Raw genomic sequence first — 17,339 nt, forward strand, 5'->3', positions numbered from 1 at the left:
CTTAAATTTTTAATCAACTTCTTATCTTTAAGATGCTTCTGCAATTTTCTTAATTTCGAACTCTTTTAGAACTTGAATGTCTTTCACTGTAATTACGATGTCAATTGAAATACAATTTAAATGAATTAATTAAGATATCTGGTAAGAAATCAAATTGATTGTTTCACTACTTTCTGTTTGATTCCTTTAAAAACGGGATACAAATTCAAATTTTGTGATTTTTCTTCTAGCAAGGTTACAAATTGGATTACAATAAAATTTTTCTTGTAACACAGAGTGCCCTTGCAAAAAAATGATTTTGTTAAATATTAATTATATTTAATTTATTAATTTAATAAGTAGGTAATTGAAGTTTAATGTGATGCCTGATTTACAATATTGCGAGATAACAACTCGAGAGCGTTGCGCTAATTTTAAATAACTCCGAAGGCATTACTTAAAAACGCTATTAATTTATTATAAGCTCTTGAAGAATATCAACCGAATTTTTAATTAAAGCTGTGTTTTTTCAGGTAGCACAGTACTTAGTTGAATAAACATTTTATTCTGTAAACCACAACAAACTATTGCTTTTATTTATAAAATTAATCATTTGTAAGTAGTTGTAGTTTGTAAGTAGTAGAAAACCTCGTAACTCCCAAAATCAAAATTTTACAGGAGATACGAAAGAGTAAACAAACAACAGAGTAGTTGGGAAGAAACGCACTGTGCAAAATTTGAATTTAAATCTATTTAGAGTTTTCGGAATGACCCCAAAATGGCATTCAAAAGTCATTTTTGAAAAAAATGGAGTTACGACGTTTTCTTATGAGACCGACGATATACCAATCTAATTGTACTAAAATTTTGAATATTTAAAAATCTACCAGTTTTTGGTGAGGATTATTTTAAGGGACTCACACAACCGATTTTTGAAAATCGAGTTCTTCCGGTCACCTAATTTTCGGTATTTTTTGATACTGGATCTCACGAAACTAAAAAAGGCCCAGACACTACACATGCGTACATATGCAATATAGTTATTGCGCATGCAAACTGAGGGTGTTGAATGGTATTGATTGTGTGGTTGCGCATGCGGAATTAGCAAATTCAAAATATGCTTATATTTTTTCTGATTGTTCATGCAAAAATGTTTGGTGTGTGTTAGAGATTGCACAATCACACGAGACAATTGTATGAATATAGGTGAGTTGTCGTAAGAAAAGGTGAACCTTCCCAACTGAAGAAACCAGTTTAAATGAATTTTGCTCAGTTTGCATGTACAATCAGTGGAAGAAACTGATTTTCAAGATTTTTAGTTGGGCATGCAAGATAGTGTATGGTTTGGGTCCTAAAAGACAATCTGATATTCCAGAAAATAATTTTACATAATTTAGAAAAACACTTTCGAATATGTTATTCTCAAGACTTAGAATCGTCATAGCAAGCTCCGGGTATGCCTTTTTTTTGCTATCTACGGTTGATGTCCTTTCAAACCATATACACAGCAGGCCAAAAGTTTGAGTCCAACATAAACAATTAACTTAATTCATGTCTGGTGGTTGACTTTATGAATTTGAACAATAGGTAGGTATATGGTGATTGAGGAGCAATGTGCCACAGCTGGGATCCATGGAGAATGCCTTAATGGTGTACTTTAGAGCGATGAATCTAACTTCTGTCGAATTGAATCGGGCGCTAAAATACATTTGTGGCGTCCACAAAACAAGAAACATGATCTTAAGTACACTATTAAGGCAGTTAAGCAAGGTGGTGAAAACGCGATGGTGTAGGCTGCCTTTTTTTGTCAGGGTGTTGGTCCAATAGTGAAGATAAACCCCAAAATGGACCAGAATTTGTACAAAGATATTATCCTGTACCATTTCACGTTAGCGTTACATATGCCGAAGAAAATTCGCCGCTTTTATCGCGCTTTATGCAGGAAAATGACCCTGAGGACACTTCAAAATTAGCGAAAAGGGCCTTAGAGGTCAATATAGTAAATGTTTTAAAGTCGACTGCTCAATCACCCGATCTAAACCCAATAAAAAATTTATGGAATGACGTGGAGGAACGCATTGAAAAACAAAAACCGAACATTTTAACAGATTTGAGGCAAGAGATACAGAATGCTTGCTATTCAATACCTGAGCAACACTGTGAGGCCTAAGTCGAGATCTTGCCAAGAAAACTCAATTCGGTTTCAAAGAATAAAGGATTTCCAACAAATTATTTAAAAAAAATATAGTTTTAGTAACGCTAAGTATCATATTAGATCTGTTGTACCCTTACTAAGACACCTTATTTTGGTCGATGTTTACCGACACTATATTATTTTTGTTATTTTTTTCTTCGTTATTATATAAACCTGGCCACGGGCATATATTTTCTAAGTGTCTGAATTTAAACAAATTCCCTTAGAATATTATATTTCACAGTATATTCATGCTGAGTTTTATATAGTGTCAGTAAACATCGACCAAAATAAGGCTAAGTATCATAAACAAGCAATTTTATTGAAATGTGCTAATTGCATGTCCACACAAAAATGGATGTTTTTAGTATTTTTTTTCATATATTTCTTTCAGAAATTAAAATTATAAGATTGTTTTTTTGGGAAAATATACTTACATGTGTAAGTAATGTTATTAATAGAAAAATGAACATATGGAAATAGAAACAAGTTTTCTAAATATAATTGAATTTTTACTTCTATGAGTGTGCTAATTGTCCAACACTGTATGTAAAATTTTGAAAAATATTAGTTTGAATTTTTTTTTTTAATTTTGATTTTGAAAATTAAAGGCTTGGCCACACCGGAGGGTATGCGGTAACGATATTTGTACTAAAAAAATTCCACACCTGAACGTTGATGTGTCAGTTTGGAATTTTTTTCATACAAGTACCCTCACCGCTATACCGCTACCGCATACCCTCCAGTGTGGCCAAGCCTTAAATTTTCACAAAAACTGTGCCATAAAATAGGTAGCTTTTTTTTAATTTTTGTAAAAGACTAGAGTTTTAGCTTTACAAAAAATATAGCACGTTATTGTATAGTGTAGGTAACCGTTGATTTTAAATATTTTTTTTTCCAAATAGGTAGTGAATTTTTTAAAATTGCCCCTCCCCGCTAAACGACCCAACCTACACGCTCTAGCTTTTTGGCGCATGGCTCCTGAATCACCCTGTATACAGATAGTAAAAGTCGGATTTTTGATTAAATTTTTTTTTAAACGCTCAAATGTTCTAGAACGGCTTATATGGTTTTTTCATCATTATACTCATCATAACATAAGAGTAGCAGAGGACCCAAAAAGGGAGTTAAAAACATGAGAATCCGTAATGAGGATAGGATTGAAAAGTTTTTGACATAACCTTAACTTATACCTTGAGCCGAGGATCCGAAAAAGGAGTTTAAATCGTGAAAACTGAGACTCTCGGTAGATTTAGTTTCTAGGGACTTATTTCAATGAAGACGCACAAATGTCTTAACTAACTTTATGTATTAAATCTTTGCCCCCGGATACAAAGGGGTTAAGTCAAAAAATTGCACTTTTCGGGTTTTGATGAAATAATAATAAATAAGTTCTTTTTGCTCTTCAATTTGGTATCAAAAACATAAATTTAGAGCAACTATGCTCAAAAATGCATCGATTTTCATACATTAGCTCAACTTCAATCGCATTTTCTGGCAAACTATCATTTATGACACCTTTGTACCCGGCGGCAAAGAAATATCGATAACCAGCTATGCCAAATTTATCGAAAACAGCAGTAAAAAAAACATGATAAAAAAGTGGTTTTGCAATTTTAGCTTCATGGCTAGACCTAGACCCTGTAAAGAATCGACTGTTCTATGTAGGATTGCCAACTTTTTTAAGAAGGAATAGAGTATATTTGATTTCAGAGACGAAAAAAAAAGAGTACATTTGAAAAAAGAAGAGTACCTACCATTTATTTCAAGTCTTGGAAATGTATTTTTTGGTGCTTCTTGCAGTATATAACAATAATTTTGTTATTTTTAAAATAACGTTCGAATTAAAAATTCATATAAATTAAGAGCTCATTTTTGATCAATTTGATGAAGCCCTATTCCTCTCATCTCACCACTTCATATTCATGACCCAAAATATTCTCTCAGTGAATGCTGAAGTTGCAAGAACAGATAGTGAATAGCTCACAAATTTCGCAGTTACCAATATCATTCATCGAAATAAAAAGAAATAGGTAAGAAGCTTCAATTTTTAGAAGAAAAAAAATTTAATGTTTTGAGGTCTTAAACAAAACAAAGTAAACAAAACAAAGTAAGAGGTATACCATTTTTGAGACTACCATTCATTTAGCTACCCTGAAAACATGAGAATGTTTGTTTAAATACTGAACCTTGAAAATATAAAGAACTACCCCAATATTGGTCATGAAATTTAACTCAACTGCCATTATTTCTGATAGGACCCGGCCTTTTTGGCGAAACCTGACTTTTTTTTGAAATTGTTAGGTATTACAAAAACAGACTTTATGCCGGTATTCTTCTTCTTTGAGACTATACATAAGTAGACCTCGGATTTTGCATATTTCCATATTTTTAAAGGATTAAGATAGGTAAATTCTGATGACACAACAATTCGTTTCATCGAAAATAAAGTTGAAAGCGATATGCATAGGTATTTAAATTTTTTTTTTTTTGCATATTTGCATGAAATGCATATGCATAATATATGCAAAATATGTATATGCCAAATATGCAAAAATGTATGCAAAAATTTCCTATGTTAAACAAATCAAAAAATTATATTTAAGTGATTCAGAAGTTAATAAGCGTTATTATGAATTCCATTCGTATCGCAAATTTGCTACGATTCCCGAAAAAATAATCACGGAATCCGTCCGTAGTCGAAAATTCCATACAAATCGTCACCACAACCGGATTTTGTGATTATTTAATTCGGGAATCGTAGAAATTTTCCGATACGATGGAATACGTGATAAGGCCGAATATACATATATTCAAATTTTATTAATTATTTTCACCAATTAAAGTAGACCAAATGAATACATAATTGTACCAATAGGTGGTCAAAATAATTTGTGTGACAATACACAACCATAATTTTTCCTAAATTATTGATTAAGAGGCGCTGACGCTTCTCCCCAAAAACATCAAGTTAGCACGGCAAAGTGAGCTGAATATAAATTTTATTAGTGCATCGTTTAGCCGTAATTAAGAGCTGATTTAAGGTTAGCAGAGAAATTTCCAGAAAATGCCCAAAACTCAACCTAAAGTTTTCGTTATTTTCGAAAAAATTATTTGAAAATTATGTTGAATTATTAAATCCTTTAATAATTTTAATTTACTACCACAATTCTCTACGAGTTTTCCAATAAAAAGAAGCTCATTTTTCCCAATATTTTGTTTTTTACAAAATCTCAGAAAATGGTTTATTTTATTTAAATTATTCGAGTACTTAATTATTCAAGACAAATACAGAATATTTGTTCTGTAAGGAAATAGGAAAAATCTTTTTTGGTTAGAAAATTCGTCAGAAAACAGGGTACTTAATAAAAATTAATGCAATAATGTAGTATTCAAAATAATTTCCAAAAAATGTTTTTTTTTTTTTTCAAAAATGACAAAAAAAAAAAAGATTTTTTATTTTAATTATTAATTGAAAACTATTATATTAATTATTAATTGAAAACTATTATATTAGAGCAGTTAATTTAACTTTGGGATACTTAACTATCAGTTAATTTGACTAAAAGATGGAATAACAAACTTATTTTCTGCTCACTTTGCTCTGCTTATTTGAGGGACATGCAGAAAAGATTCTTTCAACGTCACAGGAAGTAAAAAATGTGAACTTCTATGTATGTATAGTTTGATATCACTGGTCTGCAAAATTTAACTTTTTTTTTCTCCTTCAAATAATTTTTTGATACTATGAAAGATTAGACTTTCCTGAATCTAAGTCTGGTTTCAGAAAAATTCTATCAGGTACCATTTTTGTAAAATGTGGGTAGTTTCTAAAAAATCACCCTTTTAGATTCATTTGAACTTGTATAAAATTAAAACTATTTGTCGCATTGAGCTCAAATTTAGATGACTTATTCTTCATAGTATGACCTATCGATTGACACCAGTTACATTAATGTTTACTCATTTTTAAAAATACTGATTGACAAAAAAGCAGACATTTCGAAATCCTTCACTTTTTAGTAAATCCAACATGAACAAAAGCACCTTGATTAAGGAAAATGTAAGATATCAATGCCCTTTATGTATATTTAAAAAGTCAAATATGTAAAGAAAACCATAATAAAATACATTAAACAAAATTTGTACGTGTTTTGTAATTTTATATACCATTTTTCTATTTAGAAATATCTTATTTGTAATAAACCATTTGATAAACTGCCTTGTAAAGCTTCAGATTTGTTTCTCCTAGAAACAATAGTACACTTTTCTTATAGTTTTTGATGTGCTGAGTAAGAATCCGAAGTCAAAAAATTCTATCACGTCAGGATTTTAAGATATTCGCATTAAAGTATCACAAAATCAAGTTTTTTTTCTTAGAAAATCTCAAAAAAAAACTACTATATCTCAAAAACCATAGCTGACCGAAATTTTTTGAGTTCGGATTCAAAATCAGCACACTAAAGTCCATTAGAAAAGTATACATTTGTTCTAGGGAGAAAGATATATTAATTTTTAGAGATCAGTTTCTTTATGGTAAGATATGCCAAACCTACTAAACTTACTTAAATTAAGATATCTCGGAGAAGAAAAGAGATATTGAGATAATTGAAACTGAATTTGAAAGAAAAAAATAATTTTTTTCATAAACCGTTACAGTTTTAATTGAAAAAGATTACATTAGGCCAAAATATTTCTTCGAAAACAGCAAAAAAATGGATTTTTGAGATTTCGTAACGGGAATATCTAACTAACGTGACGTGCTAGGTCAATTCTGACTTCGGATTCGGAATCAGCTTACAAAAATCCTTTAGAAAAGTATAGTTTTATTTAAAGGAGGATTTCCTTGCAGACCAGTGTATTTTCATTTGTGACAGGTTCCAGCTCAGACGCAAATCTTCAGCATTGCGATTTAACTTTTTATTATCTCAACAGTGTATTTTCTATAAACAACGTGTTAGCATTTAATTTAAATAAGCACTTATTTTATAAAAATCAATTAAATTTTTTGATGAAATTTTGCATACATTTTGCATATATTTTGCATATTTTTGTGCATATATTTTGCATATTTTCGATATGCATTAAAATTGGTTATATTTGAATCATAAAACGTCTAAATACAAAGTTTGGTATAAATACGATGTAAAATAAGAAAGTATGCAAAATCCGAGGTCTATTCATATGTTGTATTAATAGTGTGTTAAAAACCTACTTTAACAGAGTTCTCAAGTTATGCCGGTTTTCTTTAGCGATAGAAGAATACCGACCTAAGCGACAACTACGGACTATCTTTTTTCTGAATGAGAAGCGAAGGTTCACCAAAACATGAATAATTTCAAAACCTATCCCTATTACTAAGGACAAAAGTTCGCGCCGTTTTTTTTTTTTTTCTAGCAGCGTTACAGATTGTTTTACAATTTCATGATTTTTGTTGTAACAGAAATGTTACATCATTTACTGGCTGAATACAATGGTGTAGCTGTGGCTGTAGCTTGTAGTACTGTCAAAATTTTACTGAGGGAAACATCAACAAAAGTTGACGGCAGCTGAGCAAAAAGTTGAGAATTCTTCAACTTGCAGTGCAAGCTACAGCCACAGCTACACCATTGTATTCAGCCAGTTAAAGCTAAGAAACTAACATTGTTATAAATATTTTAGTTTCGCAAGTTTAAAAATTGTTTCAACAGACAAATTTCTAGTAGTCATAAAGTGACTTTGCTTATTATAATTATAAGGAAACCAAGTTCAACTAAAATTTGGGAATGATCAACAAAATAGGTATATTAACTTTACCAAAAGTTGACAACTTAATTTAAAAACAATGTGCTTGTGATGAACATAGTTAACCTCAAAATTTCATTAAAACCACGTATGTTAGTACAAAGATAAACGGAAACCGGCAAAATGAATAAAAAGTCGCAAAAATACCTACAAGAAAGCGCGAATGTGGTGAGTTTGAGGTGACTTCGACTTGAAAAATACTGGCAGATCGCAGATGAAAGAAAAAAAAAAAAACAGGCACTTTTGCGAAACTACAACTGCTGCCACTGCCGCCGCCGCCCTACACACAAAAACCAAATAGTCATCCAGAATCTACATCCCGTCTTCTGTTCAACTCTAACCAACAAAACAGAAAAAAAAAAGACAATTTTTGTTCCTCCTTTGGAATAAAGAATTACCAATTGGTTGGTTGCCTTCGCAATTAAAAATATAAAAATAAAAAAAAAACATTCAATTTTGAAAAACTCATTTAAATTATCGCATCCTTCGGTCTCATTTCACGGCTTTAAAAATAGAAATTATTTAATTTTTCCAAATTAAATTCAGAACCAAGGCAAAGTGAGTGAGTACAAAAGAAAAAAAAAACTTCACACGGAAAACGATTTTTTTTTTTTCTAAACACACAAATGAACTATCTCTATCCACTGATTTTGATAATATAGTTATCTTCCTCACTCTCACACTATTTCACCACTTTGTTTCATTTTGCGAAATTACCATGAAGGGGTATCATTTTTTTTTTTTTTTTCATTTTTCACCAAGCCGCCATTTGGCCACCATATTGGATTTTCTTGCTACGTACCTCAGACAAGAAAAAATTTTCAATCACAAATTTTCCGCCTCTAAATAAGCCATCGATAATTAAAATAGTGAAAATAATTTAATTTAAGGTTTTAATAATAATTTACGCGTAAAAGTTTTCATTAATATTTACTATAAAACACACAAAATCGTTTTAACATTATTTGGAAAATTCACTCAATCGTGTTTTCTGGTGTTCGGGAGCAAATAAAAAAATAAAAATTTCCGTTGTATTAAATGAAATTTCTCATGTGTGTGAATGCGACGCGCCTTGTTGAAAAACTGTGCACGATTTTCAAGTTGAACCACTACCGACGAGAACAAGGCGGAAACTGAAACTGTGGTGTAAAAATTATTTTCATGTACCGTCGTCGCCGTGGCTGTCGCTGTGGGATCTTCGAAAAAAGTGATACCTATAAGCAGTGCTGCCAAGTGACTTTTTTATGGTAAAATTTTAATTTTTGTTAAAACTTTTTTTAAATTTTTAAAACTATTAAATAGTTTTAAATAAATTTTATTCCTTGTATAAAATAAATAAGCTTGGCTTAAACTTGGACAGTTTTAAATGTGTTTGGGACATCCAATGCAGTTTTTGTTGTTTTCTTTTCAAAATGTATTTTTAATTTTTTTTTAAAGGTTGTTATTTTAAATATTTCAGTTTATTTTTCTACGCAATTTCTCAAAATGTCTCAACTAAAACCAATCGATGGAACTGAACTCAACGAATATGTTATAAATTTGTTGCATAAAAATAATATTAGCACCGGAAGTGATTTTCTTCGACTAGAGGATGTAAAATTGAGCAAAATAACAAATTTGCCAGAAACACAAATTGCAGCAATTAAAATAAAATTGCGTCGTGTTTTTGGTCCCCAAGTTGTCGATGCGTTGTATTACTGCAGTCCAGCGTGGAAAATTAAATATACTACTGGAATTGAAAGGTATTTTTGTATAGAAAGTGTACTTTTTTTTTGCTTTTATTTGCTTGCTTTTTTTTAGTAATTTTCATAGATGTTTCCTTGCATCTTTGAAAGAAAAAGATAATTGCTTGCTAGTTTTGAGAACTACAAAATTGTAAAAAGTTGTTTGCAAAAAAAAAAAAAAAATTGCTTGCAACTTTGAACGATAAAATTGCTTGAATTGCTAAATTTTGATAATTAAAAATTGTTTGCCGCTGTTTAAAAAAGTTGCTTGCTACTTTTACCTGAAATTGTTAATTTACACGACCTTAGCATTTTGTTTACCATTCATAACTGCATTAACATATTGCTGCAAATTGTATTTATTAAAAAAAATTCATGCAACTTTGGATAGCAAACAAATTGCTTGCAACTTTTAATGTCTAACAAATCGCTGGCTAAGAATAATAGGGTTGTATGTCTGCAGTGGTTTCCATTAAACATAAAGCCCTATAATTCTCACCCAGCCAAATTAATTAAAAAATTGACTGACGCTTTGGAAGACAAGAAACTGTTTACTGTTAACAACTTTCAACTTTAACAACTGAAAAATCGGTTACAACTTTGAACGACATTTTGGTTTGCAATTTATCGCTACACTAAAAAATTGCTTCAAAGTTTTAACGGCTAAAAAAATAAAAAATATTTTTAACAAAAAATACCTTCGAAATCGATTCAAACTTAAACCGACTTTTTACGAGTCGAATATAGCCGCACAATATGTCACACTGGGACTGGGATTTGTCACTTTAGTCAGCTGTGGCTTACGTTCACACGAGTCGACTTACGCCGAAAAGCTTCGCAGCACGGCAAAAATCGACTCGTGAAAAGTGGGCTTTACTAACAACTTTTAACCACTAAAAAAATTGCTAATAACTTTGAATGGTAAACAAATTCCTGGAAACTTTTAACGGCTAAAAATTTGCTTCCAACAAAGTTCATTGTGACTTAAAAGCTGCTCGTGACTTTTAACCACCAACAAATGAAAAATTGCTTGCGACTTAAAACGATTTAAAAATTGCTTCCAACTTATGATTCAAAAATTAGTTGCAAATTTTAGTTATTTACAAATTGCTTGGAATTTTTTAGAACTAAAACATTGTTTGGAACTTTTAAAGACTAAAAAAAATTATTTGCAACTTACAGCGAATTAAAATGTTTTTACAATTTTTAATAGATTAGAAATTGCATGCAACTTTTAACGACTCTGAATGTGTTTCAACTTTTAAATATTGCCTGACACTTTCAAGAACTTAAAACTTGCTTGCAACTGTTAACGACATTAAATGCTTTCAAATTTTAATTGCAAACGCAAACAAATTGCTAGCTTTTTTTATCGACATTGCTTGCAATTTTTAGAGCATAAAATTTTTTGTAGAATTTTCAACATCTAAAAAAATTGCTTGCAACTTTCCTTTCACAGTTTGGATTCCCTCATTGGCAATGAATTTCGTCCAGGAAGAATTTACGAAATTTGTGGGTACTCAGCGACTGGTAAAAGTATATTCTGCACAACAATTGCATTAAATTTTGTACAAAATCATTCTGCCGACGTTATCTATTTGGATACAAAAAGAGACTTCTCCGGGACTCGAATGCATCGAATGTTGCAGGCAAGAAAGTTATCAAAAGATGAAATCGGTCGAATAATGCAAAAGATTATTGTCCAACGATGTTATAATCTACGAGAGCTAATTAATGTTTTAGAGAATTTGTTAGAAGGTTTAAAAAATAAGAAACTTACAGCTAAATTGGTTATAGTTGATTCATTGCCTTCCGTTTGGTATCTTTTTCATGGAGAAGATGGATCTAAAAAAGGTATAAAATGAGTACAAAGCATAATTCTGTAGTTTTTTTTTTTGTTTCTTTTGGTCAGGCAAATCCCTTTTAACCCAATGTGCCAATCTCTTAAAACAAATTGCCAAAGAACATCAACTCCTTGTAATCTGTGTCAACGTCATGGTTCGAAATATCTCCGAACAAGAACCCATGACAGCAAGTATTGAAACAATATTTATTCCTTATTTGCTTCTAAAACTAAATTCATCTTTTTTTTATTTTATTGCAATTCTCTTAAACTTGTATCAAAAAATAATGACAATGAACTAGTGGACATGGAAGATAGACTCGACTTGGCCGGAAATCAGCTGCAACAGCATCAAAGGCAACTTGAACAGCCACTGCATTCATTAACGAAGCCATCGCTGGGCAAGTGCTGGGATGCTGTGCCCACAATACGCTTTACTATTGAAGATCCATTCTACGAAGCTATGCTAAATGAGGTGTCTACCACGAATCGAACTGCCGAACAAGCTCGGACATCGGCTGAAGCAATTGACAAGAACCAACGCATCGTCAGGGTGGCAAAGAGTTGTTTCACTTCAACTGGATCCGAGTGTACAGTTCGTGTGGGTGACATTGGGATGCATTAGGTGAGTTTTCTTTGGCTATAATTGACAGAGTTCTGTTTCTGATGAGAATATGCTTTCAGAACTCGCTTGCTTGGCACAACAGTCTCTGAGAGACCAGGACGATTACGTTTCTTGGCGGAAATTGTTGTCGTTGACTCTTCGGGGGGAGTGTTAAAGCTTTCGTTTATGGGTTGAATGCCTCCGTAGAGGCGTTGTGGTATTTTTGTAGCTGCTGGCAAGGTTTTATCCTGAAATCGAGGAGATCTCAATAAATATTAAATATTCCTACTTGCGTAAGCTTTTTTAGTCAAATAAATTCTACCTTTTTGTGGGCTATAGTATAGGTCTTTTCTTATTTTCCTACTTGTATCAGTCGACGTTTCAGGTATGAATATACCTTTCTTTAGGATTCTATAAATAAAATGTCTTAAAAATAACAAATAAATACTAACTATTGACAAATTTTAAAACAAGTTTTATATCAAAACATGTTTTGTGACTGCTTAAATTTGGAATACCTCGACCAACTGGCAATTAAATCGAAATTTTATTTAAGATTTTGTCTTCTAGATGCCAAATCTCTCGATGGTAGTGAAAAGTTTGGGAAAATTCACAACTTCTAACATTCACTAAACATGTTTTGAGATAAAATAAGTTTTGAAATTAGTCAATAATATGGGCGTAAATATCCCCTCCTTTTTATATTGTAAAATATTTTAAAAATCAATAATAGAAGTCTTGAAAAAGACGTTTCGTATCATCGATATTTCAAAATATTGATGTTTAATTCTTTTATTTAATAAGAAATTGAAAAATTTGTTTGAATTAGACCCGATTTTTCAATCGTCAGTTAACTGTCTGACGAATAAAGATATTAGGCTCATAAAAAATCAGATAAAAATATTGATATATATATTCTACGAAATAACAAAACAAAAATGTCAAATTCAAAAATATTAAAAATTAAACCTCATTTTTATTCATAATTGTTTTTGTTTCCTTGTGTTCCGCTGTATTCTTTTCAAAATTTCTTTTAAAACAGCTTTGACTATTGAGATTATTCTTTAGAATTAATTTTATTCGTCTCTGAAAGAAACAGATATGTAGTTTTATTCGGGATCCTGTCAAAATTCTGGCTTCAAAATTCTGCTTTTCAAAATTCTGCTTTTTTAACGAAAATTCTGGGGTCGAATTACCGCACACGATTACGATCATACGTTAACGTTTTGTTTATTGCTCTCTCTATTTAATTTGTAGAAGAAGATAGGGGCACATAGCAACCATACGTTAACGAACGTATGCCGTAGTTCGACCCCAGAATTTTGTAAAGCAGAATTTTGACAAAAGAATTTTGACCCCGGCAGAATTTTGACCCCAACCCGTTTTATTCCTCTATTAAATGTTTTATTCTAGGAATAAGTTATATCTGACTGTTGAAAAATTGATTTTTACTCTTTTTGGGGAATAAGAATTTACTGACTGTTTAACTGACTATTGAAAAATTGGCCCTTACACAAACAAATCTTATCTAAAGTCTATTACTCAGCTGAAGCGAAACGAAAAAAATTTGAAGTCCCCAAAGTCCAACAGCGAACATGTTAACGAAAAAATAACATCGGGTGTTATAGCAAAAAATAATAAAAACACAAACAAGAAATTCAAGAAAAAACATCAAAAAATAAGTTTTAAAGCAAAAACAAAACAAATTTAATTTCGTTCAGGATTTCGTTATCGAATTTTTGTATTAGTACAGGTAAAATAGTACATAAAATCAAAAAAAAAAAAATAAAATTTGTTACACTCATGAAACTTGGCAAAAAGTTTGCTTTTGGGATAAAAACCAAGTACAAAAAAAGTCTATAGAAAAAAGTTGGGTGGAAGGGTGTTTTTTCGTGGACAAGAGGGAGGGGGTGAAGGTCAAAAATATACTGAAAAAAAATTGTTTGTCGAATATCATCATATGACACATGTTTTCAAGGTATTTCTTGATGCTGAATCTAATGACATAAAAATAAAGTCAATACGATTGCTCTAAGAGAAGTTATAGCCGATTGAAAACAAGGGTGCTTGTTTTTTGACTTCAACAGGTAAAATATAACCAAAACCCATGGGAAAAACATGCTACACTGATGAAATTCGGGATGAAGGTTTTAGATAAAGCAGGTACAAGGGATTCACAAAGTTCTTAAAATTATTTTTGGTGAAAGGGTGTGTTTTTGATGTATCGCTTATGCGATACAGAATGTCACCCCAGGCCTATGAATTCAGGTTCAAAAATTACCTACAAATCTATTTTTGGAGGATTTTCGACAAAAATCCAAGGTTAGCTCCTTGCCGAAAAAAATGTTTTTTTTCAAAAATTTTCCTCCAAATCCATTCTTGATTTTTTTATTTAGTTTTAAAATATTTTACCATATAAAAAGAGACAAGCAGATTTAACGATTGTAAAGAAATTTTAAGAGGATTTTTATTGAAACGTCGACTGATACAAGTAGGAAAATAAGAAAAGATCTATAGCCCACAAAAAAAATTAGAATTTATTTTAATAAATATTAAGTTTTTTTATTTTAAACTTATTGACCTTACCTGTTTCCCTCCTGCATCTTTTATAGCCTCTTTGTTATTTTCACCACCCAAAGTTGGACTCTCATTTAAATCAGAGTCATGAGCAAAGGAACAATTACTACCAAACCTGCATCTACCTTTGCGATAATTCCAACAGATTTTCTTGCCATTCTTCATCTTTAAATGCTCGTCTGAGTTGACCATTTTAACATGTCGTTCTAAGAGTGCGATTTTAGCTTGTTCAGCTTGTTTATATGGATTGCTAAAGACTTCTCCAGGTTTACCACCAGCAGAACTTTCAAATAGTAAATTGGCACTTGGAAGTTTTGGTTTTTCTGCAGGTTCTCTGTTAGAAAATTAAATGCGAAGAAAAATTTAATTAGATAATTGGAGGAGGTGAATAGGTGCAAGTATACTCACGTTGATTGTGGAGAAATAGTTTCTTCTGTGCTTTCATCACTATCTGAGCTGTAGTCGGCAACAAGAGACAACATTTAGAATTTTTGGAGGAATGTTAAATAACTTAATTTTATTTGTTAAAAATAAATAAATTTAATAAAGTCACGATAAAATTTTTGTAAACAAATTTTTTATTTTGACGTAAAATTTTTTGGCAAAGTCTGCAAGTGATGCCAGTATACAAGTTAAATGAAAATTCTGTTTTCGAAATTTCGTGGTGAGTTTGTAAGTTTTGTTCGAAATTTTAAGGTTGTAACACAATTTGGATACTTTTATAGCCAAGCGACAATTCAATTTCCTACAAAAAAGTTCTGAAAAATGTTTAATTGCGATATACCTAGGTACTATAGCTGCGTTCCGTTGGAAATATTTATCAACTGCTTAAGGCTAGAAGCAGATCGCGCTAAATAAATTTTATCTCCAAAATTTGTATCACGCGTTCGCTAAAAGCCAAGATAAATTTAGAAAATATGAGGGAAACATAGAAATGCTAACAATAACTGTGTGATGGTAGTTTCATTTACACCTATATTTAATTTTTTAGAACATACAAAAAATGCCCGCATCTCTATGCAAGCGTATGTACCTTCTTACATAAATAATTTTTTTTTTGTTTTTCTTTTCTGAATATTTTTTTTTTCTTGCAACAACAACAATGAGCACAAAAAATGTCAAATTAATCTGTGAAAAAATGCGCTGAGCATTAAAGCAGAAACACAATCACACTTTGCCGTCGATTTTGACAACTGCCAAAAGTTCAACCATACGAAATCTGTGTAACCTCACACAATGACGCTTTTTCTACGTACGCTTTTTTGACAAACGTAAGGAAACGTAAGAAAGCGAGCAAAAGTTCAACCTGACTGAACTTTTGCTAGCTTTCTGACATTTATCGGACATAGTTAGAGTCACCCACATAATTATTGGGCCAAATGTGAATAAAAAAAAATAAATTATTACAAAACTAGGTGTGTTTTTTTGTTTCTCTATATAGATTTTGCACAAAAAAACGACATCGAGATATTTTAAATAAAAACAATTTACGTATTAAAAACAACAGTAATTTAATGATGTTGTAGACTGAGTTTTATTGTTTGTTCTGTTTAAAAAAACAATTTATTTTGATTGGTTTTGTTTTTATAACTATAGGATTAAAGAATAAACAAATTTCTATGCATTTTTTAAACACATTAATATCCTTCTTCATTTTTCCACATTTAAATCAAGATAAAGACTTGGCCCAACAATTTTGTAAGTGACTGTGTTTTTTTTTTATTTGACAGCAGATTTTATGTTTCAATCAGCTGTTCGAAGTCAAAGTGACAGAAGCGCGCTTTGAGGATTTCTCAACGTAACGCGATGACGCGTCTGGCATAGCGTGACAGGGTTGAAAATCGTCTTTGAGCATTGTATCGAAAGTGAAATAAAAAGTGTATCGAATTGTACTTTTTGAATTGAAAAATTTATTTTAAATGAACGAAAAACTTTAAGATAAACCAAAAACTAAATTATTTTTTTTTTTAATTCAGAAAAACATTTGAGGCTATTTTTGATTTTGTTCTTTGTTACTGTGATAAGCAGGGATTGGATCTTGTGGACCTAAAAACGTAAAAAAAGGCAAAATAAAACTCCGATAAAAAGGCATTTATTGAGAGAAAAAATGAAATATAAAATTAATTGTATTAATTTCTAACAACCATGAGTTTTTTTTTTTTAATTTAAGGTAACAAACGCATTCGATTTTCTCTTAAGAGTGCTTTAAAGGAGCTAAAAGATGTCTCTACATCTGTAGACATCTGCAACATTCGCCTGGAGCTCTAGATTTGTGTCCCCATTCATTTTTCAATTTATTTGTTCAACTCTCTCGAGTCCCTTATTTGGCAAAAAAAAACTGATTTGCACTTCTCAACAACATCTTTTGCGACTGCCCCTTTCCCGGCTTCCAAATCTCTCTTGATTTTGTCCAAAATCTGGAGAACTTCTCCAATCGTATTTTCTTGATTAAAAAAAATTTTAAAATGTTGGATCTTTCTCGGTTCATTTGCATTTCCAAATATAATGACTGGACTTTAGGTAGATCTTTTCACTCGAATTTGTTAGTGTCAGTGTGGGGTAATTAGTGAATCCTTTATTGAGTTTGTAATATAGCTATATTGAGTAAGTTTCCTATTTGTTTGTATATTTGAG

At 31.1% G+C, this 17,339-nt stretch overlaps 3 protein-coding genes and 1 non-coding gene across 8 annotated transcripts in view; 1 reads left to right on the plus strand and 3 right to left on the minus strand.

Moving 5' to 3' along the window:
- LOC129907241 (helicase domino) overlaps positions 1 to 8,874 on the minus strand; it is a 54,357-nt gene extending 45,483 nt beyond the window's left edge. For all 5 annotated transcript variants that reach the window (XM_055983350.1, XM_055983348.1, XM_055983351.1 and 2 more), the window contains exon 1: positions 8,760 to 8,874. The gene's annotated coding sequence lies outside the window, so the exon portion shown is untranslated. The remainder of the gene's footprint in view (positions 1 to 8,759) is intronic.
- On the minus strand, positions 145 to 287 carry LOC129907936 (small nucleolar RNA psi18S-841/snoR66). The gene has a single exon (XR_008771221.1). It is a non-coding gene; the product is annotated as a small nucleolar RNA psi18S-841/snoR66 (small nucleolar RNA).
- Positions 8,875 to 9,092: 218 nt separating the features above from the next.
- Positions 9,093 to 12,466, plus strand: LOC129907253 (uncharacterized). Its single transcript, XM_055983369.1, has 6 exons — positions 9,093 to 9,204; positions 9,417 to 9,699; positions 11,141 to 11,535; positions 11,594 to 11,716; positions 11,827 to 12,149; positions 12,209 to 12,466. Exons 2-5 carry the CDS (start codon positions 9,443 to 9,445, stop codon positions 12,147 to 12,149), a joined length of 1,098 nt encoding a protein of 365 aa, XP_055839344.1. The 5' UTR covers positions 9,093 to 9,204; positions 9,417 to 9,442; the 3' UTR covers positions 12,209 to 12,466.
- On the minus strand, positions 11,731 to 15,313 carry LOC129907255 (uncharacterized). Its single transcript, XM_055983372.1, has 3 exons — positions 15,114 to 15,313; positions 14,715 to 15,039; positions 11,731 to 12,376 (listed from the first exon to the last, which is right to left on the minus strand). The coding sequence occupies exons 1-3, from the start codon at positions 15,185 to 15,187 to the stop codon at positions 12,146 to 12,148; spliced, it is 630 nt and encodes a 209-aa protein (XP_055839347.1). The 5' UTR covers positions 15,188 to 15,313; the 3' UTR covers positions 11,731 to 12,145.
- Between the last annotated feature and the right edge of the window lie 2,026 nt (positions 15,314 to 17,339).

The sequence above is a fragment of the Episyrphus balteatus genome, chromosome 1, assembly GCF_945859705.1.
Source record: "Episyrphus balteatus chromosome 1, idEpiBalt1.1, whole genome shotgun sequence".
NCBI classification, from domain to species: domain Eukaryota; kingdom Metazoa; phylum Arthropoda; class Insecta; order Diptera; family Syrphidae; genus Episyrphus; species Episyrphus balteatus.

Excerpts from the sequence above, each read along its gene's own strand:
- LOC129907253 (XM_055983369.1), top strand. The coding sequence starts at position 9,443 with ATGTCTCAACTAAAACCAATCGATGGAACTGAACTCAACGAATATGTT. Across the intron at positions 11,536-11,593 it reads AGAAGATGGATCTAAAAAAG|GCAAATCCCTTTTAACCCAA; the intron begins GTATAAAATGAG and ends TCTTTTGGTCAG. Across the intron at positions 11,717-11,826 it reads ACAAGAACCCATGACAGCAA|TGGACATGGAAGATAGACTC; the intron begins GTATTGAAACAA and ends ACAATGAACTAG.
- LOC129907255 (XM_055983372.1), bottom strand. The coding sequence starts at position 15,187 with ATGTTGTCTCTTGTTGCCGACTACAGCTCAGATAGTGATGAAAGCACA. Across the intron at positions 15,040-15,113 it reads ACTATTTCTCCACAATCAAC|AGAACCTGCAGAAAAACCAA; the intron begins GTGAGTATACTT and ends ATTTTCTAACAG. Across the intron at positions 12,377-14,714 it reads AAGATGCAGGAGGGAAACAG|GATAAAACCTTGCCAGCAGC; the intron begins GTAAGGTCAATA and ends CCTCGATTTCAG.